The following is a 20,679-nucleotide window of genomic DNA, read 5'->3' as shown; positions in this document are numbered from 1 at the left end:
AGGTTTTGATTACAAAGTGGGCGCAGCCACCAGGGGCGCTAATATCCATTTTCCTCCCTATCTTTGGTCTGTCAGGCCACCGGAAGTGACCTGTCAGACAATTGGATTTCCCAAACTAGGTAGCCAAAAAATAACAACACAGGATTATTGTTTGTCTGCATGAACACCCTGAAGTGCTTCATTTAAAGACAGGAATATCTGTGTATGCCAGGTAAGATAAATTACAATATGCAGCTATTCTATGTTGGCTTCCTAACAGTACGTCTCTTTCTGACTTTAGCTTGCTTGCTAACGTTGTAAGCCCAGTTGGCCAATTTTTAACGGTAACATTAGCTATAAGATTAATCTAGCTGTTAACTCAATTCTGATATCTAATTAAACCTACATGGAAAAGTAGAGCGTAAATTGAGTTGCTTTAAAATCATTTTGTGTTTGGCTGTCAGTGTTATTTTGAACGTAGCCCAAGCTAACAATGCAGTAACGTTGAAGCAGAAATAGCTTTTTTGTGCTTCATGATGTTACTCCCTTTTACACTTTGTCCACCTTTCCCCAGATCCTGGGGTGGTATTCTTAACTTATACAATGTTTTATGACTGAATAAAAACAAATCATTTGATAAATTTATCTTCTGTCCTACAAAATAACAGCACAAAGCGAAGAAATATTAGCCAACATTAGCCACTGTTTGTCAGCTGGTGTTGAATGAATAAACGAGCTCATTGTTGACATATGTTAGTATGTTAAAGATAACAATACATAACTTACAAAAAAATAAAAGGGTATAATGTATCAAAGACAGAGAAAGCACAGCAGTTACTTTACACGTTACTACGTCTCAATTGAGTTATATATGGTTATCCATATAAACGTAGGACAGTAAATTGATTATCTCATCACCATATTGAAGTGGCTTCATGTAAATTATAAAGCTAACGCTCATGTGTAGTTCTTATGGGAGACACAACAGCTAGATTTTACCCTCCTTTTCTGAATTCAAATCAGCTGTGACGTTTTGTGCTGGACCACTAGGATCCCTCCCTGAAATCACACTCACGTATTGTCCTCTCCCCTCATGGAAAAGAGGAAGGGATGTGAAAGTAGATGAAAAATAGCACTTATCGTATCCTTGTACCGGAGGTGAAACCATATTAACTTTTAATTATGGCGATGAACAGGCGACATTCGTATACCCCGAGGGTGAGTAACATGGAAAGTAAACATTAAATAATGTTTTATTTAGTATATCAATGCTAATTTTGATCACGCATTTGATCAGTTGAAGTTGTTACATTACATTGGCTAAAACTGTAAAAAGTAAGGGTTTGTTAGACTCACCATAAAGTGGATGTAGGATTCACCTCGATGCATTGTGTCTTCATCAGATAAAATGTGTAATAATATAATTTGGGTAAACCAAGGTTATCCTGTAGAGAAGATGATATTACTTTCCTTATGTTTAACCGATAGACAAGCTTTTCTTCCTATTAATCTTAAATAGTACTCTAGAGGATTCTTCAAAACTCTCTCTGCTTCCCTGAAACAAATCCTATGTTACAGCTTCTATCATAGCGCTGTGATAAACCTTTCTATCCAGTTTTCTGCCCTGTGGTTTAAAACTGTTAGGCAGCATGAATTCACATGTTCCGACGGCTCCATTAAAGGATTAGACTCTACCGCAGTCCTAGTTTCTCCTACAAGAGCATCTTTGTGTGAGCAAGGCAGAGATATGGCTTGTTTATTAAGAAGTCTATTGTGGTCCAGGACATATGACTGGGTGCATGAGTGTGTTTCTGTGCTTTGTGGCCTTAGGACTCACTGAATATTTTTTAATCTTAAAAGTGTTCTTAATAGCTGGAGCAGGGAGAATTACGGGGCATTATTGTTACACAAAAAACAATGCTGTTTGTTTGGGATTTTTGCAGGTCTGCTGACAATATTAAAACATTCTTTCTCATACATACTCCTACTTAGTTAAGTCGATTTAACCAAGATTAAATAAGATATAAAAACATACCATGCCTGAGGAATTCTGAAATTTAAACAAGAAATTCTCTGGTATTTAATGAACTGACCTTCCATCTTCATTGTCTCTCACCTTCCTCCTTGTTCTTACTGGTAACTAAACTTCCTCTGCTTTCTCTTCCCCACATTTCCTCATCTTTCTACCTACTTCTCCCCATCTGTATTCTCCCAAATCCTTCAGCTGACCAGCCCACTGATCAGCAAAATGAGCAGCTCAGGAACTGTGGAGAGTAGTAAACCTCCAAAGGTAGGTGACTTTTCAACACAGACACAAGAGAGAAAGAAAGAGGAATAAAGAAATAGAAAGAAATTAATTATTATCAACTAGTGTATAATGACTCACATGCTCTTTTCCTCGTCTCCACCTTTCTTCTCCTAGATTGGCTCTGTAGTAGAGGTGACAGGGAAGGGTCAGCGTGGCACTGTCGCCTACATTGGAGCCACCCTCTTTGCCTCCGGGAAATGGGTGGGTGTCATTCTGGATGAAGCTAAAGGCAAGAATGATGGCACCGTGCAGGGGAAACGCTACTTCACCTGTGAAGAAAACCATGGGATATTTGTCAGACAGTCACAGGTTAGTCACATAAATGTGCTTTGAGCAGGGATCATGTTGTGTACCTGAGGGTAGTGATCATGTGCACTACAGCCTCCTATCACTCATTTAATCACAGGGATTGCTTGATATGCCTGGGAGAGAGTGGGTTGACGGGTGTGGTTATCATGGTTTTAACAGAGACTTACCTTTTTCAAATGTGTAAGGATTTGTCCAGTTGCCCAAACCTAGTATGCATGGAACGAAACAGATTATTAGGTCATGTGGAATATTTCTAATAAGATATACACATACTGTATATTATGAATGAAAAGTCAGTAGTTTTGTAGGATGATATCATTTCCATTTCAGGATTTACTCCTAATTACAAAGGAACATTTGCTTGTTCCTGCTTCTGCCCCTGTATGCATGTTGTCCTGATCACAACTCTATGTGTCTGTGTGTACAGATCCAGGTGGTGGAAGAGGGCTCCAGTGCCACCTCACCAGATACTCCTGAGTCTGGCACTGCCAAGATACCCAGACATAAAGGTGAGCCTGGACCACAGTTGCATCTAAAATTCATACTTTAGAAAGTAGTACCTCAAAGTAAATAATAATAGCAGTAAATAATAACACAAATTCTTCATTTGTTACCTCCAGACATTCCAGAGACTCCCAAAACATCCAAACAGGTAGGCAACCATCACAACCATCACCTACACCCCAATGCATTTGTTTCATTTGTCAATGTAATAATCCTGTGGTGTTTCCATGACTCTGCTTTGATGAAGGTTGGATCCCTGTGGAACACTTGAAGTTAATACCTGCTCTTCCCAGAGCTGCTGTAGTGATTTAAATGTGTTGAACAAAATAATCAGACCTTTTAAAGCAACTAAATCCTTTCCCATAGTGGTGGTATGACTATCAACCCTCTCTCTGACATTTTGCAGTCTGTTCCTGACCAGAGCTGCATTGTGTCAAAATTATCCCCAATTTTTCTCTTTTCCTTTTACAATGAGAATGAATTTCTGAGTTTTTGATATCTCATTTGTGTTTTTCTGAATACCTTTTGCAGACACCAGTGAATGTTAAGAAGGTAGACCTGTTTAAATTAAATACATTTGCTTTGCCTTGGATGTTGCTGATCACACTAATATGGCAACGCATCTTTTGCATTAATGTTACCCTTTCACATGTTGCACGGGACATAAAGACATCACTTGTCATTGATAGATGTCATTTCCACTGTATTTGTATTACGTATCCCTTTTTCGTTTTGTGCACCAGACGTTGTTGTTGTTTGCTTTCTGACTTTATTTTATTTACCTTTTTTATTCCGGTGAAGGCATCCAGCATAAACATTAAGACACCAAAATTGTTTAAGGTCATCATGATGGTGTCTTTGTCATCCCTCTTGGCCTCACAATTCAGTGACGTTTTGCCACCGTTTTAGCTTTGTTGCATGAATTCACATTTTATTCTGCTCTTGTGCCTTGAGTCATCAAGAATAACAATTCTTTAAAATTGTGTGAAATGGTGCATGCTGCCCTCAAAGCTATGATCAGTGGATATAAACTAACAGTGGATGTGCTTCTGATGTACTACCCTTCTCTTACCTTGCTTTACCACTGGACGCGTGTGTGTGCATATCCGTGTGTGTGTGTGTGTGTGTGCGTGTGCGTGTATGTCCATCCCTCTCCTCCAGTCTTCTACCCGCCGCTCTGCCAAGGTGAGCTAGTCTACAGCAGACTGGGGAGGTCAAATGGCATCAAAACACAATGATTTAAAACTTAATTCTGAAAAGTTTTGTTATTTTAATATTTCAGCCTTCTGAGATGGTAGGCAAGTTGAGTCAAGGACACAGCTTCAGATGTCTTGAATTCTCCAAAAAGCCATGCATTTTTGTCTAGTATGATAAGAAGTACATACTTTAGAGTAGTCAGTGATATCAGTTTGACAAGTGTAATATGTAATATTGAGGTTACAATTGTGTTGTATATTATAGACCCCTCACTAAGTATTTTTCAGCATGTTTGCCTCTGAATGATGGTCCTATTTGACAGTGGTGACTTACGTTTGAAAGCTTTCACTATCAGTGGTAGACTCATCTCGGCTGCACAGTTGGACTGTTGGAAAGCGTATGCTGCAGGTGGGCCTCTCTCAGCTGATCGCCACCTGAAGAAATAGTTACCATAAACAGCTTTTGTAATTGGCTAATGTGATAGGCAGTAGTTGGCTGAGGTGTTAGTATGTTGTAATTTGCATTGAAGGTACATGATACTATTTGTTCTTATTTGGGAGAAAAAGACTGAAGTATTTTCCATTACCCTTTGAATTAGATTGAAACTTTCTCACTGTTTCACAGATAAGGGTTATGATCAATGACACAGGGCAAAATGTTTGGTAGTAACATTTTTTTTTTAACTTTCAAAGTTCTTTTAAAAACCTGGTGGTTGGGTTGCATTTCTACTCATTACATGTATAATATGAAAATAACTGACACTGACTTTATAATTGACGTGTTATAAATGGGCAAACAGAACCACATGGTTCCATTTTGAAATAGCAGGCTCACTTTGCAGCTAAGTTTTACAAATAACCGTTGAGAGTCCTAACACAGTCTCTATGATCACGCTGTGGCAGTGGAGCACGCCACGTCTCACGCCTGCCACCTCCCTCCCTTCCCTGTTGGTGGTACGTTCCTCCGGCCGCCCCAGCCTGTCGCTCGTGGTACGCTCTGTCATATCTGAGTACCTCACCTGTCTCCTCACAGGGAGTGGTGAAATGTTTGGTCACTGAAACCGGGTGAATTTGTTGTCCTTAATGGCACAGATACACGGCTCTACCACTTAAACAAACTCTTACTAGTGTCTATATCCTACTATATTTTATCATATAAACGATGTACAGCAGCACATCTCAGGATATTCACTCTTCTGCTGGGTTCATTAAAGTTTTGTGGTCACTGTGGGAGAAGCACTTGTTTAGTCAACTGGATTGTGTATTGACAGACACATAAATTGTCATATAATGTGTAAGATTGCAATGGTTAACTCTTTCCTCCTCTCTTTTATCTCTCATCTTCTTCCTTTCGCCACAATCTGAAAATTACCGTCCTTTGCCAACAGGCATCTCGTGAGAGCCTGTCGTCTTCTCTGTCTGGTGATGTCAGTGAAGTGGGCCTGTCCTCCCACCAGGGAGCACTGGGAGCTCCTGTCGTGCCTCAGCCCAGCGGGTCACCTGCGGCAGCCGCAGTTCCAGCCACCCCAAGCAAGGTGGGTCACTGAAGATTAAAAGAGCCAATTTTAGTGTCGGCAGGACTGGAAAAATCGGCCCATACGGCTCTTTTCAATAAGAATATTTAATCACACAATTCATATTTTCATATGAAAAAAGATTAACATGCTCTTTTAAATAATATGGTTCATTTTCAGCACCTCCAGCTTTGTCAAGATGTTACATCTCCATCATTTTGTTTCTATATTCTATCATATTCCTCTTTTTAATGAGCTTGTCCCATTTCATCCGTGTTGTCATTGTTTGACCAGGTGGAACCTGCCATTTCCAAACAGGTAGAGTTTTCTAATGGGTACATGCATGCTGGTGATACCTGGCATGAGTTTACTAACCAACTCATAACATCACTGGGCAAAATGACCCTCAGCACACCTTCTCAATACTTCATTATGGTTTTTTAATCTCACAGGGAATTTTATGGTGATGATGCATGGTTTAACTTTCTAAGACACTGATGAATTACTCAATTTCACCATTGTATTTAGGGGGAACAGATAAATCGTTCTTCATTGTGTGTTAAAGTTACCTGTTGAAGAGGTGAATTCAGGGGTTGAAGTCACTTACTTGAGGAAATTATTTGCAAATTAATTTGGGGCAGTAAAGTTTGCATTTATGAGGGGCACCCCAGTGGCTCACCTGGTGGAGAGTGTGCCATGGGGGCTTGGTCCTGACCACGGCGGCCCGGGTTCGGGTCCGACCAACGACCCTTTGCTGCATGTCGTCCCTTCTCTCTCTCTCCTTGACTTTCCGGTCTCTCTCTCCACTGCAACTATCAGATTAAAGGCAAAAAATACCCCCCAAAATAACTAGAAATTTGCATTTATGATCTTGCTCTGTGTTTTTGGTGGTGAAACATGATCAGTTTTTTGTTATGTTTCCTAACTGCCTTAATCAAAATAAACAAAGTCCTTTAAATTTGCTAAAGGCAGAACATTTAAACTGAAGGATCTTTTATCTTACTGACCTTTTTGTGCCCTCCTGCTCTCCCTTCTCAGGAGGAGGAATCACTGCGAGGTCAGGTCAAGGACCTGGAGGAGAAGCTGGAGACGCTGAAGATGAAGCGGACAGAGGACAAGGCCAAGCTGAAGGAGCTTGAAAAACACAAGATCCAGCTGGAGCAGCTTCAGGAATGGAAGACCAAAATGCAGGAGCAGCAGACCGACCTGCAGAAACAACTTAAAGAGGCCAAGAAGGTACAAAGAAAAATGAAGTACTAATAATGAATCCGTTGAAAGACAACTACAGTGTTATCACGGTGTTTACAATATATTGTAACAAAGATGAAATTATTAGAAAATTTGTAGAATATGAAAAATGTCATCACTGTCATCTTGCATATCTTTCTAAAGCTTTATTTTGTACCTCCAAATTCAAGGAAGCCCGTGAGGCACAGGAGGCCAAGGACCGCTACATGGAAGAGATGTCAGACACGGCGGACGCCATTGAGATGGCAACACTGGACAAAGAGATGGCTGAGGAGCGGGCAGAGTCATTGCAAGTGGAAGTGGACACACTGAAAGAGAGAGTGGAGGAGCTTTCCATGGACCTGGAGATCCTTAGACATGAAATTTCCGAGAAAGGTTTATACTCTACTCACTAAGTCAAAAAGGCCTCTTAGTCTCTTACATCTGTGTGTGACACTCTTTCTGTCTTCCTGTCATGAATTTCCTCAGTGTGTTGCCTTATTGTTTTCTCCTGCAGGCTCAGATGGAGCTGCCTCAAGTTACCATGTCAAACAGCTGGAGGAGCAGAACGGCAGACTGAAGGAGGCGCTGGTCAGGTTGGTCAAATGTTTCTAAAAAGCTCCTTTTGACTAAAGTATAAAAAGTAAAGTAGAAAATTACTTCTTAACATGTTAACTGTGGTTACACCGATATTAATACCACATGTTACGTTTATGTGAAAATGTAGGAACTGTATATCTTTTAATAGAATGAGAGGATGGATAATGTAACCTCTCCTCAGCCATTAAGTTTTCAACGTCCCCAGAAAAATGTACATTTACTTTAGTTGTGAAAGAACTGTATAGAAATCATGGCAGTTCACAGGTAACTTGAACAACCTGACAGCAGTTTGGTCTGCACCCAATAAAAAAAATCTTGTTTTGTTTTTCCTGTTCCTCCTCAGGATGCGTGACCTGTCTGCTTCAGAGAAACAGGAGCATGTGAAGCTGCAGAAGCAGATGGAGAAGAAGAACACTGAGCTGGAGACTCTGAGGACTCAGAAGGAAAAACTGCAGGAAGAAGTCAAGCAGGCAGAGGCCACTATTGATGAGCTGAAAGAGCAGGTAAAGTCAGGGAGGATTTCTCTTAATGAGCCGCTGGAGCTGCTTTCATTATATTTCACTATGTTGATAAAACAAGAAAGAAATTTAAATGTAATTGTTGACAGAAAAAATTTTCTCTCCATCTAAGTATAGGCATTTAAAAGAAGCATTGCTGTGTGTGTGTGTGTGTGTGTGTGTGTACGTACGTACGTGTACTTGCACTAGGTGGATGCTGCTCTGGGGTCAGAGGAGATGGTTGAGACCCTGACAGAGAGGAACCTCGACCTGGAGGAGAAAGTCAGAGAGCTGAGAGAAACTGTCACTGATTTGGTGAGTGCAGCTGCGTTTGCGATTCATCTTCAGTATTAACAAGAGTGAAGTTTCTAATATCCATCCATTACATTGTTTTCATAATGTGCACAGTTTGATCCCCATTTTAAGAAGAAATCCTGGATAAAATCTAATTTACCTTCTTATTTACAGTCATTTACTTTATCCCAAACATTATGGTGTAAGTGAGTGTATGGTCACAACTTTAGATCCTTTACAAAATTCCTGTGTTTTTTTCCTGCACCAATAGGAAGCGATCAACGAGATGAATGATGAGCTGCAGGAAAACGCCAGGGAGACAGAAATGGAGCTGAGAGAGCAGCTGGACCTGAGTGGTGCGAAGGTCAGAGAGGCTGAAAAAAGAGTGGAGGCTGCGCAGGAGACTCTGGCTGATTACCAGCACACTATCACCAAATACAGAGACCTCACCACCAGGCTACAGGTGGGTGGAAAGAAGGTCAAACACTCATGCTCTAGGAAGTGAGCTTGACGCGGACACTACATTTTGTGCAAGTGGATGCCTTGATGCCATATGTGCTTTTTTCCCTGTACATTAGGACGCCAATAGGGAGCTGATCAGCCAACAGAATGCCAATGCTGAAGTTCAGCAACCGCCTGCAGAACTATTTGACTTCAAGATCAAATTTGCAGAGACTAAGGCCTATGCCAAGGTAGGAGGCCTGCTCAGAGAGATAGGAGTTTCACAGGTTTTACACCCTTGAGACCAGTGTGCTCATTGTTCTTCTTTCTCTTACTCAAAAACTACTCATTTGTCTCCAGGCTATTGAGATGGAGCTGAGGAAAATGGAAGTGGCTCAGTCAAACAGACAGGTGTCCCTTCTCACCTCCTTCATGCCAGACTCCTTCCTTCGTCATGGCGGAGATCATGACTGCATACTGGTCCTTCTGCTCATCCCCAGGCTCATCTGCAAGGTATGAAGCTGTGTGAGACTTTCTTTGAATTCCTGTTGTTGTGCTCTGCCTGTTTCTGTAACTAACACTGTAGATGTTTGTATCCTCACATCTTGTAGGCGGAGCTGATCAGTAAACAGGCCCAGGAGAAGTTTGACTTGAACGGGAACCTGGAACAGGGGACGGGGCTCAGAGGGCCCCCAGGAGAACAGCGCAGTTTTGCCTCAGGACTGGTGTACTCCCTCAACCTGCTGCAGGCCACACTACACAAATATGAACAGTACGCACTGCAGCTTCATCACTAATGTGCCAGGAATAAAAGAATAATTGTGTCTAGGATGTTGGAAATAGAAGCAATTTATTATAGTTTTTCACAAATGAAAAATATTGGATCTGTCTAGAATAATTAGAATCAGTTGCTGTGATAAAGTAAATCTTATTCATTAACAGAATTGGTCTTTCTGTTCTTTTTTCCCTCTTCCCTGCTCTGGTTCTAGGGCTCTGAGCAGCTGCAGCGTGGAGGTTTTTAAGCGCATGGGGACACTTTACTCTGAAATGAACTTCCATGAGCGCTCCCTGGATTATTTCATCGACCTGCTGCATAAAGACCAGCTAGACGAGACTGTTCAGGTGGAGCCCCTGACTAAGGCCATCAAGTACTATCAGGTAAGAAAAACTTGTGGTTTTACATTAAAGAGCCTCTTAACAAACATGCACAAATACTAAGATACTAGAGAATTGAAATATTATATCTTGAAATTAAAATTAACGATATTCCCTTAAATATTTAAGTTCAAATCATCAGTGTAATTACTAAATAGCATTTATACACAAATTCATGTAAACTTAGTTAGATAGTTTGTTATAGAAGAACTGTTGTTTTGTTTTCCAGCAACTGTACAGCGTCCACCTGGCAGATCACACTGAGGACTGCACTGTGCAGCTGGCTGACCACATCAAGGTACTTCAGTTTCTTCAGTGGTGGAATATTTCTGTTCAGCAAAGTCAAGCATCGCAGTAGGGTTTACTAACTTCATCCATGCCACCCTCTCACCTCCAGTTTACCCAGAGTGCCCTGGACTGTATGGGAGTGGAAGTGGCTCGTCTGCGGGCGTTCCTGGCAGCAGGTCAGGAGAGTTCTGGTCTCACTGTGCTTCTGAAGGACTTGGACACTTCCTGCTCTGATATCAGACAGTTCTGTAAGAAGATCCGCCGTCGTATGCCTGGAACAGATGTGGTTGGAGTACCGGCTGCTCTCAATTTTGGATCACCGGTATAAAAAAACACATGCATATATGCTCAGTAACATACATATGCATAGTTAATGGCTGTATGACGCTCAAGAAGTTTTCTTTTATCCCTTGTATGAATGAGACACTGTCCAACGATTATTGGCCTTCTAACACACACACATAAACATTACTGATCTACAGTATATGTGTGACTGACATGTCTTGTCTCATCTGGCAGGTATCAGAGACACTGACAGAGTGCAGGCGTCAGCTGACCCGTGTGGTGGCCGTGCTGCAGGAGGTGGCTGCAGCTGGAGCTCAGATGGTTGCTTCTCTGGCAGAACAGGAGGGTCTCAATGCTCTCAAACTGGAGGACATCGCCTTCAAGGCTGTGGAGCAGGTACTGTGAATAATCATTTGACTGTCACTCAGATGCAAGCTAATGAATGATGCCCTGCAACACTCAGCAACTAGCAGTTACAACACTCAATTTTGCCTTAGGAATATAAAGATAAAAAATGTTAGTTTTGGGTCAAGTGGATGTGGACAGTTGGTTTTAGGTTGCCGCTGGGTTTTTGGATTATCTCCTGTTCTTTTTATCTGTGGCTAAACTCTTTTCTCCACCAAGGTATATGGCTCCCATGGCGTGAGTGGCCCGGAGTGTCTGCGTCAGTCCTGCAGCTCCGTCATTGCCACCATGAACAAGATGGCTACGGCCATGCAGGAGGGAGAGTATGATGCTGACAAACCTCAGGGCAAGGTATTTGTATGCCTTTGCTTTTTCACACTGCTGTATCACATAAGTCAGACACTGAAGTCCAACCATATTTCTGCTGTTTGTCACTTCTTCCCCATTCAAATTCTCACCTTGTTATCATATTCCTCCTGCGCCCTCAGAGTCCTCCTGTGGAGATGAGAGCAGCCACCGTCAGGGCCGAGATGACTGACGCTGAGGGTCTAGGAGTTAAACTAGAGGACAGAGAGACGGTCATTAAAGAGCTCAAGAAGTCTCTCAAGATCAAGGTAACATGGTGAAGAAAACACCTGGAAGAAAAATGACTGAGAAATCAAGTTTTTTGAAAGAATGAAAGAATGAAATGAATGAATGAAAGAATCTGTAACAGAGCAGGTATAACTGATGTGGCTGTACCTCTCTCCCCCAGGGTGAGGAGCTGAGTGAGGCCAACGTCCGTCTGAGCCTGCTGGAGAAGAAGCTGGACACCTCCACCAAAGACGCAGATGAACGGGTGGAGAAGATTCAGACCAAACTGGACGAGAACCTCAATCTGCTGAAGAAGAAAGAAAAGTAAGAACCATAAGAAGCAAACAGAAGTAATTAACAGATTTCAACACTGGAGGCAGATTCCAGTTTTTCATCTTACTCACACTTGCCCTTTTTCTCTCTTATGCTTCCTATTTTCCTCCTCACTCACACTCTTTTCTCTTTGTCTTCAGGGAGTTTGAGGAGACGATGGATGCTCTGCAGGCTGATATTGACCAGCTGGAGGCGGAGAAGGCAGAGCTGAAACAACGCATCAATAACCAATCAAAGATGACTATCGAGGGCCTGAGAGGCCCACCTGCCTCTGGAATTGCCTCCATTGTTCAGGGATCTGGAGGAGGTAAATTACTGCGAGATTATGGCCACTTTTTGTAAGCAGATCGAAATGTTGTCATATGATGTTTGATAAAAGATGTGATGGTCTCTAATTCTACCTCTTGAAAAGCAACAACCAGCTGATAATGATGTAATGGTTTGCCTGTAGCTGGTGTAACTTTTCTACTGCAATTATGGTAAATGTGTTATTCCTACACCGATCGGATTTTGGGAATCACAAAAATAGTCTCCCAATTCTGGGGAAAAAAAGACACACAACCGAAAGAGGAGAAGCACAGTTGTGTCATAGTGATTTAATATCTCTCACCATTCTCCCTTCCTCCTTCCAGCAGGTCTGCCTGCATCCATGGCAGGGCCGGTGCAGGTGGTGGACTCCCCTCTCCTTAGGCAGCAGGTTGAGGCTCAGAGACTGGGCATTAAACACCTCAAGAATGAAAATAACAGACTCAAGGTACACTGGTTTTGAGTTGGTATTATATTGTTGTATTTTGCTGGCTGTGTAAACCATGGTAATATTGACCTGGAGTATATGTACTTACAGGCAGAGAAGATGAGAGCCCAGCTGGCCTCCCTGCCTCCACTCTGCCCTCCCAAACTACCACAGGTGTCCAAGGAAAGCTCCATGCCTCCAGAGGGACTCAACACTGGCATCTATCGCAGGACTGACCAACTGTTGGCAACGCTGCTCAAGCTGAGTGCAGAGTTTAAAGTTGTGGACATCACCGGGAAGACAGCAGGTATGTTTGTGTGTGCACAAACCTTTTGTAAAGAATTTCTTTTTGCAAAAACTGATTTCTCCTGGATGTTTGGCTTCATTTTCTCTTTCCTCTCGTGTGTTTCTTCCAGTTAGTGCCAGTGCCCAGCTGCTGGAGCAGACGGCTCGACTGCAGAACCTCAGTGATGCTCTGGACAAACTCAAGGTGACAACTTCAGAATTGAATATCTTGTCTTTACCATGTCAACAAGTTGACAGCAACACAAAAACCAAACATTTGTGAACATCTGTTTCAGGGAGAAGTAGCTGAACATGTAGTCTCCTATCAGCCTGGAGCAAAGGCTTCCTCTGACTTCGCCACCTTCCCAGTCTCCTCCTTTGTGAAGGTAAAAGCATACGGTGCTTACACACACCATCACTTCCAAGACATAACAAAGTTATATGTTTTCCACTCAGATTTCAGTACTTGTGAATGAAATGACATTTTTGCAGATGTAAAATTATATATTATTATATTATCATGTGTACATACCCAACTTGTTTCTTAGGCCAAGGAAGAGAAGAAGGGAGGAACAGTGTTGGTAGGTCGTGTTTCCATTCCATGCAACCGTGGACAGGAACAAGTCCACCGCCTCGTCCTATCACAGCAGCAGCTGCAGCGGGTCCACTGCCTCCTCATGGCATAAGATGACATGCCGTTGACCCACAGCAAAGATTGACGGCATATCAAGAAAAGCTTTTGTTCTTTTTTTCTCATTCCACTTTCCACTTCACTTCAACATTCTCCTATTTATCCCCTTTGCTTTTCACTATTCTCAGGAAACTGTATCCAATATTTGCGAAGTTAAAACTATAGCACTAATAAAACTGAGGCACAGCTGTCTCTTTATATTGATGTAAAACTGATTAGTGTTTGATTACTTTGAATGAAGTCCTAATGGATTTGACTCCTGAATGTCACATTATGAGGGAGTCATGTTTTCATCACTCAGTTTGTATGCATCAATTTTGCCAACTCTTTGTGGAAATGGGGAAACTAACTAGCAACAAGTCATTTTTACTGTACTTGCACCTCTTTAGTTTTTTCTCTTTGTATCTTTTGTATTTGTAGCAATTCAGACAATAAAAGGTAAGCAATTCACTTCTGAGCAACAAAAAATTGTGAATGTGTATCAATTTTTAATCATGAGATGTAATGCCTGTTTAGTATCTGTAATACTGTATGTTGACAGAAATTAGCTGCTCAAAAGGTTTACAGTCTAAGATGAAGGTCCATGGCCAGTTTAGGTTGTGGAGACGGGAAGATGAACCATGTACAGTTTAGGGTTGTCAGTGTCTTTAAATTCTAATCTCATTAACTTTAGTTTGTTTGATGTGGATAAGACTGCCTACTGCCTTATAGTGACAGGCTACAATTATTGAGAAATCTGCATATAAACATTAGGCAAGTGTAACCAGGCGTTTTATATAAAACAAAAGGCATCAAGACAAAATGAAAAAGCGGCATAATACAAAAAAAGCTGCACTACACAATTACATGCTAGCTCTGTCTCATAATGCCCAAGTAATCACTAGACTGCTACTGACCCCAGTTTATTAAGTAGAAAGTTATTCATTCCAACATCAGGAACCAGAGCTTGGTATATAAATGTAAGAAAGTTCTGTAGCCAAAGCTACTTCTGTACCAGAGTGTTGAGTGAATGTTATCAAAATGTAGCAGAATTACATTGTTACTGGAGCAAACATCAGATTTAAAGCCTAAAAGGAAACAAAATCTTTATGCTATTCTTGACCTGCGTGGGGTGTGAGACAAGAGAAGGATCATTAATTTAGAACTATAAGTGATTCATTTTAGAATATGCCAAAAACAGTTGTCTTGAAATCTTAGTCAGCTTTAATAGAACACAACACCTGATACATTGTAAATGCAGAATTTAAAAAATGAAAATTTTAAATCTATTTGGTGGCAAACAACGAACAAACAACTGAAAATTTAAACATCTATAAGACTACTAATTTACAATATAAGAAAAACATGTATGCATGTCTGAGGACATTCAACTAATTACATAAAATCTGGGTGTGAACTCAGCAGTGTGAGGTTTTATGCTCCCACCTGGTTACAAGCCTTTATATGGTTCTGAGTTAGAACACAGCACTTAGAACACAAACAATGTACTGCAGACGATGCAAGAGATGGAAAAAGATAACACGATAAGAGGAATTTGACCAAGTCTCAATCTTGTAAAACACCTTAGTAGTAACGGCTATTATGTTAGTAATGATTTGACCTGTGATGGGTGTATGGAGCATAGTGGTGTCTGCTGCGTCGGCTCCTCATCACGTACTTATGATGGTGATCATTGTAGGGCTCAAAGTGGTGGGGAGGTCTGTAGTCGAAACCTGAATAACATATAGAAGGTGTAAACAGGGGTGGATATGGCAGCTCAAAGACACTTAATATTAAATGGTTAAAAATCACCCACATGCCCTGTGTTTACACAAATATTATAAGAAGCATGTGTATTGAAATGATCAAGTATAACATCCAAAGCATCAAAGTATGTTTTCACTGCAGAGTTATGTCTGTACACTTACCATTTCCAACATGTCCATGTTTATATTTGTGTCTGTGGATTGGTGGGTGAGGATGCGGTGAGAGGGCAGGTCTGTAAGCTCCAGCAGCCTCATGGCGATACGTCTGCTGCTGCGGGTTGTGGCCCTCGAAGCTCAAATATTTATAAGGGAGGGAATTGCTGAAGAATTCCTCCCTATAGCTGTTGTAATTTCTCTTGGTTGAGTACCTCTCTGTGAAAGACAGGACAGGAGTGGAAGGGGACAGGGGCACGGATGACAAAAACAAGCAAAATGTGAAAGTGGTGAGAAGAGGATGAAAGACATGAAAAAAAAGAAAGAAAAAAAAAGCTGGGTTTTTTTTTTTATGCCTCCACACAGACGACAGCCGGTCAGGAGGCATTATATCCGTCTGTCCCATTCTCATGAATGCAATATCTCAATAATGCCATGAGGGATTTTCTTCAAATTTGGCACAAATATTAACTTGTGCTCAAAGATGAACTCATTAGATTTTTGTGGGGCAACAGTTAAAGTTTAAGGTCATGGTGACCTCACTTTCTTGTGAATGCAATATATCAGGAACACCCAGAGGGAATTTCAACACATCTGGCCCAACCATAACTTGGACTCAAGGATGAACTGATTAGAATTCAGTGGTCAATGGTAACTGACCACACTAAATACTATAACTCAAAAATTCATAGACTAGTTATGATTAATTTCTGATAGGATAAAATGATGACGTGATGACATTTTATATCCAAATGGTCAAGGGTCAAGTTCACTGTGACATTATGTTATGCAAAAACACTTCTGGCAATTATTCAACACTATAACACAGGACAGGGAGATTGTGACCATATTTCCTGCAACTTGCCTGATTGGTGGAGGCATACAACAGCGAAGCGGTAGTTCTAGTTCTTTTGAACACAAATAAAGGACACAACAACTTGACATGAAGCAAGAACCACAAAAACCTCTTTGTTTTAAACCTTACCCATGCTGGAAAAGTAGTTGGCAGGAGGGTAGGGGTAGTTAGAGGCACACTGTACTTGACGCACTCCTAAAAATAAGAAAGAAAACCTCAGAAAACTGCAGATTTCAGAAAGCTAATATGTTATGTTTGTGCAATTTAATTTCACACCACAGCCTAAAGAAACAAAAGATGGAAAAAAACAAAGCAGACATTCAATTGAGAATCGAATATCAACCTAAGCTTGAGGATTTTATTGATATGAATCTACTAAAAATCACTAAAATCCTCCACAATTATTTCTGAAGTACTTGGATACCACCTGACAGTTCCAGTATGACTTCCAGTATTCATGCAGTCCAGTGTGATGGATATAACATACACAATTCAACAAGTAGTTTTTCCAAAACCAAACACTTTGTAGTATTTATCTTTATCTTACCTTGTCCTGTACCAATAAAACCAACAGAAATAATCCTTTTAAAACACACCACTTGATGTCTCACCTGCAGAGTTGGTAGCATTTCCATAGACTGGCCGCTTAACAGTGACATCAGTATTTTCTAAAAAAGAACAGACTTGTGTTAACCTAAATAAATGAAATGAAAATTCATAAAAAAATAAAAACTAACAAAAGTCTTGAATACAGGGGTGACCCCGATACCCAAGTGATTAGGGCGCATACCACATGGGTGCAAATGCTCTGAGCAGCGAGTCCCCGGTTCAACATCTGACCGGACAGACCCTCTGCTGCAAGTCATTCGTCTTCTCTCTGTCCCTGCTTTTCCTGTCTCTCTACACTGTCCTGTCAAATAAAGGCATAAAATGGCCAAAAAATAACAAAAAAAATACAAAAACCGAAGTAATGAATGTATATGAAATAGTTGCCAGAGCTGAAGAGTTCAGGAGTACACAATACAGTATGGAGAGAAAAAAAAAAACAAAACAAAACACACCACCACTGCATTATTGCCAAAACTACAAGCCCTGTCTTACAATGGGACTTCCTCTTTGTTTTTGTGTGTGTGTGTGTGTGTGTGTGTGTGTGTGTGTGTGTGTGTGTGTGTGTGTGTGTGTGCTCCCAGTCTTCCTCCTCACCAACAGCTCTCAGTGGACAGGGCATAATGACGCCCCAGGCCTGTGCAGCGTGCTGCAACAGCAGGGAGGTTATCCTGCGGTGGGCAATGGCGTTCCAGTGGACTCCATCGTTTGTACGATGGTGCAGGGAGAAGCGGAACTGGAAGTGGAGGTCCAACACATCCATCCCGTGGGCGTCAGCCAGAGTCCCGCTGTAGAAGTTTGCTTCGATCACATCGTAACGCAGCTGGGGGGCCTTGTGCTCAATCTGAGGTTAAAGAAGGAGGACAAAGCACTAATGGTGCAGTCACATCAAACATGAAATACTTGCACTATGTGGCCAAGAGCAGGAGGGGACAGGAAATAGCATGGGTATGGTTGAAAATTTAACCTGCAGGAGGTAACACAGCTAGAGGGTTATCAACAGCAGTCCAGTAAATTAAACAGCTTTTCAAACATTTTGCTGTCCATAACCTCTGTCACTGTCCTTACATGCATCTCTCCTTCTCTGCCTTCTCTCCTGCTTGTATTAATTTCAGCTGCAGGTATAAAACAATACAAAAAAAAAAAAACTGTATTTCCTGAATGAGAGGTCAATCTCAACCCTCTCTCACACCAGCTGGACACTGGACAGCCTCAAGTTTAATCAGATCGAACTCTGGCTGGAGGAGCAGCAGTAGTCTGGACACAATGCAGGGTAATAAGCTTATTGAAAAAAATAATAAAAATATACTGAATGTAAAACAAAAGTCAACTTCCTTCCGTTTCAGTGATGCAACCTGGCTTAATGCATCACTAGTTTGAATTCCACAGGCACCTGTTTAAATCACAAATCTCCTTTTGTCCATATGTCCAAAGTTTTACATCAGGCACTCAGTTTAGTCCAACTAAAATGATCATCAGTAAATAAAAACAATTATTTTTTTGTAATCTTCTCTATTTGTCAGTTGAATTTCTGATGATACTCAGCCTGGTGAAGTTTGTCCACCTGTTGTCTGTTGTGCTGCTGACAGGACAGCTGGTTCTGAGACTGAGACAGTGACACCACTACTGTGGTCGGACTCAGTGTAGATTGATTGAATGAATGTACGTTTCAGCAGCAGTTACATACCACTGCTGTCTTGCATCGGATGTGAATTTCAAGCAAGAGGGTGTAAGAGATATTTTAGATATTTTATGACCCAACAAGCTCATATTTCCAATTCAACTTATGATATAGTTCTTTGGGGACGATGTACCTCAGGCACCAAGAAACCACCTTTGATCTTCTCTGCTAAGGGCATAGTGAGGTTCCATATGACCAGGGATTCCTCAGGCAGAATCGTTCTCAGCTCGTCAAAGAACGTATATAGGTTCTTCTTGTAGTCATCAATCCAAGAGGAATTGTATCTACAAACCAGAGAAAAACAACTTTAATATCAAGCTTATCAAACTGGGGTTTAAATCTAAACAAATTCATTGTGTCACAAATCTAAACACATTAATTGTCCTCTGCCACTGCTCTCCCTCTTAAATGTGGGTTTGACTCATCAAGCATCAAGTCTATGGAAGCTGTTTACAGCAACCACCACTTCTACAGTTGTAGAAACCATCCATCCACACATCCACCCACAACTCCGTCAGCCTCACTGTTAGAGAAATCTATAAATTTGACTTCTATCACACTGTTTGGGAAATGTAAAAAAAGTTTTTGCCAATCAAAACACACCTTTAGTCCATGAACTTGCTCAGATAGCTCACCATCCGCAAGCCAACAAAGTCAAGTGCCTCCACATGCAAACAGCTGGAAATTGCAGCAGGTCTTGTTGGTCTCGCCCCTTAACCCGTCTCACCATTTTAACTTACAGTACAGTGGCTACTTAATGACCACATCATATTTTTTACAATATTAAATGAATAGCAAGGTAATTAGTACTGCTAGTACCATTAATAGTTACTCTTTTATCTAACCACCTTGAAATGTCCCAAACGCAGGAGTTGACAATGACTACATCTGGTTTCAAGCCATGGCAGAAGTCATCTAGGATGCTCTGCATGTAGCGAGAGTAGATGCGTGTCACAAAGTAGAAGCGGATCAGGTGGTGGGCCGACTGAAATTGCCGAACCTCTCGGTACTGTGTTCCATTGTGCATTTGGCTTAGACAGCCCCCTTCTACCAGACAGTCCTGTTCAAAGCTCATCTCCCCCTGAAAAAGATGAAGATAGATGTTAAAGTGAGGACAACAGAACCAAAATAAAACAAAGAAGAAACACAAGCCATCTATACAGAAATGAAAGAAATCTGAGTTTTTGTACTGAGATGAACAACTGAGAACAAGTCTCATGATAAACAAAAAAAGATGTTTAAGTTCAAGTGGAGATGTTGCTACACTGAGTTCTTTGAGATTAAAGCTTAAAATAAAAAACAAAAATATTCATGTCAAGATTTATTCAGTTGGCAGATACTTTTGTCCAAAGCAACATACACATTTCTTTGATACCAGTGCTTCGAGCTCTTCTTCTTTATATCAGTATGTAAACCTGGTAAATGTTAGTCCTTGCCTTACTCTTGAGTTGTCTTAACGTGAGATATTTCTCCTTCTGTATCAGCAGAACAAGGTCCTTGTATACAGACCGCTGAACTGGGGAGGAAATACACATAGTCTCAAAACTGGCAGTGTGACAAGTTGATCCATGTTCACAACACAGCATTCTAACACAGGGCGCCTACAGGTTCTATATAAATTCACTAACTGGTGCATTTGTATCTGCCTGACAGTTCATTCAAGAGCAAGAATAATCATTTGCATGGGTCACAATCTCGTTTGCTGCAAACTTTTCTATGCATACCTGTTAAAACATTATTTGAATGAGAGAGTGAATTTGACTGCTACTTACTAGAGTCTCCCAGAACCACAATGAACTTGTTATGGAGCAGCTGGCTGGCCTGCTGGTGGCTCACGCACTTCATTATCTCCTTCTGTTAAGTACAACCCCTTTTTTTTTTTTCATCCAAATACTGTGAAAGTCAGAGGTCCATGCCATGAGTGCTTCCAGGAGGGATAACACTAGGCTACAGAGTTTCTTAGGTGGCCAAGACATTAAATTCACAAATTCCCATACTTAATTAGCTTTAGCATACTAATG

General features: G+C 41.2%; 2 protein-coding genes across 6 annotated transcripts; one reads left to right on the top strand and one right to left on the bottom strand.

Moving 5' to 3' along the window:
• Window positions 1-89: 89 nt before the first annotated feature.
• Window positions 90-14,074, top strand: LOC111231327 (dynactin subunit 1-like). Of its 5 annotated transcripts, none has more exons than XM_022758383.1 (30): window positions 90-211; window positions 2,204-2,269; window positions 2,402-2,596; window positions 3,024-3,105; window positions 3,217-3,248; window positions 3,632-3,652; window positions 5,685-5,831; window positions 6,105-6,128; window positions 6,849-7,046; window positions 7,229-7,433; window positions 7,555-7,633; window positions 7,981-8,140; window positions 8,345-8,449; window positions 8,700-8,891; window positions 9,007-9,120; window positions 9,230-9,382; window positions 9,481-9,641; window positions 9,859-10,027; window positions 10,254-10,322; window positions 10,422-10,634; window positions 10,832-10,993; window positions 11,222-11,353; window positions 11,491-11,616; window positions 11,757-11,899; window positions 12,049-12,215; window positions 12,544-12,662; window positions 12,753-12,948; window positions 13,058-13,131; window positions 13,223-13,312; window positions 13,475-14,074. In XM_022758383.1, the coding sequence occupies exons 2-30, from the start codon at window positions 2,228-2,230 to the stop codon at window positions 13,610-13,612; spliced, it is 3,708 nt and encodes a 1,235-aa protein (XP_022614104.1). In that variant the 5' UTR covers window positions 90-211; window positions 2,204-2,227; the 3' UTR covers window positions 13,613-14,074. The 5 variants fall into 5 exon arrangements, with proteins under 5 accessions (XP_022614104.1, XP_022614103.1, XP_022614105.1 ...); XM_022758382.1 differs by having other exon boundaries at window positions 12,541-12,662; XM_022758384.1 differs by lacking the exon at window positions 3,632-3,652 and having other exon boundaries at window positions 12,541-12,662.
• A 982-nt stretch (window positions 14,075-15,056) lies between these two features.
• LOC111231307 (PC-esterase domain-containing protein 1A-like) lies at window positions 15,057-20,503 on the bottom strand. Its single transcript, XM_022758360.1, has 9 exons — window positions 20,431-20,503; window positions 20,095-20,174; window positions 19,507-19,739; window positions 18,792-18,942; window positions 17,575-17,821; window positions 16,501-16,566; window positions 15,525-15,734; window positions 15,218-15,329; window positions 15,057-15,066 (listed from the first exon to the last, which is right to left on the bottom strand). The coding sequence occupies exons 1-9, from the start codon at window positions 20,501-20,503 to the stop codon at window positions 15,057-15,059; spliced, it is 1,182 nt and encodes a 393-aa protein (XP_022614081.1).
• Between the last annotated feature and the right edge of the window lie 176 nt (window positions 20,504-20,679).

Source organism: Seriola dumerili, unplaced genomic scaffold, assembly GCF_002260705.1.
Source record: "Seriola dumerili isolate Sdu_G_001 unplaced genomic scaffold, Sdu_1.0 BDQW01000295.1, whole genome shotgun sequence".
NCBI lineage: Eukaryota > Metazoa > Chordata > Actinopteri > Carangiformes > Carangidae > Seriola > Seriola dumerili.
This window is presented reverse-complemented; position numbering and strand designations above follow the sequence as displayed.

What these genes read in the sequence shown, in the direction of transcription:
- LOC111231327 (XM_022758382.1), top strand. Translation starts at nt 2,228, where the DNA reads ATGAGCAGCTCAGGAACTGTGGAGAGTAGTAAACCTCCAAAG. An exon ending in AGAAGTCTCTCAAGATCAAG is followed by an intron (nt 11,617 to 11,756) that starts GTAACATGGTGA and finishes TCTCTCCCCCAG; the next exon opens with GGTGAGGAGCTGAGTGAGGC. An exon ending in ATGAAAATAACAGACTCAAG is followed by an intron (nt 12,663 to 12,752) that starts GTACACTGGTTT and finishes ATGTACTTACAG; the next exon opens with GCAGAGAAGATGAGAGCCCA.
- LOC111231307 (XM_022758360.1), bottom strand. Translation starts at nt 20,503, where the DNA reads ATGAAGTGCGTGAGCCACCAGCAGGCCAGCCAGCTGCTCCATAACAAG. An exon ending in TGCGTTTGGGACATTTCAAG is followed by an intron (nt 18,943 to 19,506) that starts GTGGTTAGATAA and finishes TCTGGTTTGTAG; the next exon opens with ATACAATTCCTCTTGGATTG. An exon ending in ACATGGACATGTTGGAAATG is followed by an intron (nt 15,330 to 15,524) that starts GTAAGTGTACAG and finishes TATGTTATTCAG; the next exon opens with GTTTCGACTACAGACCTCCC.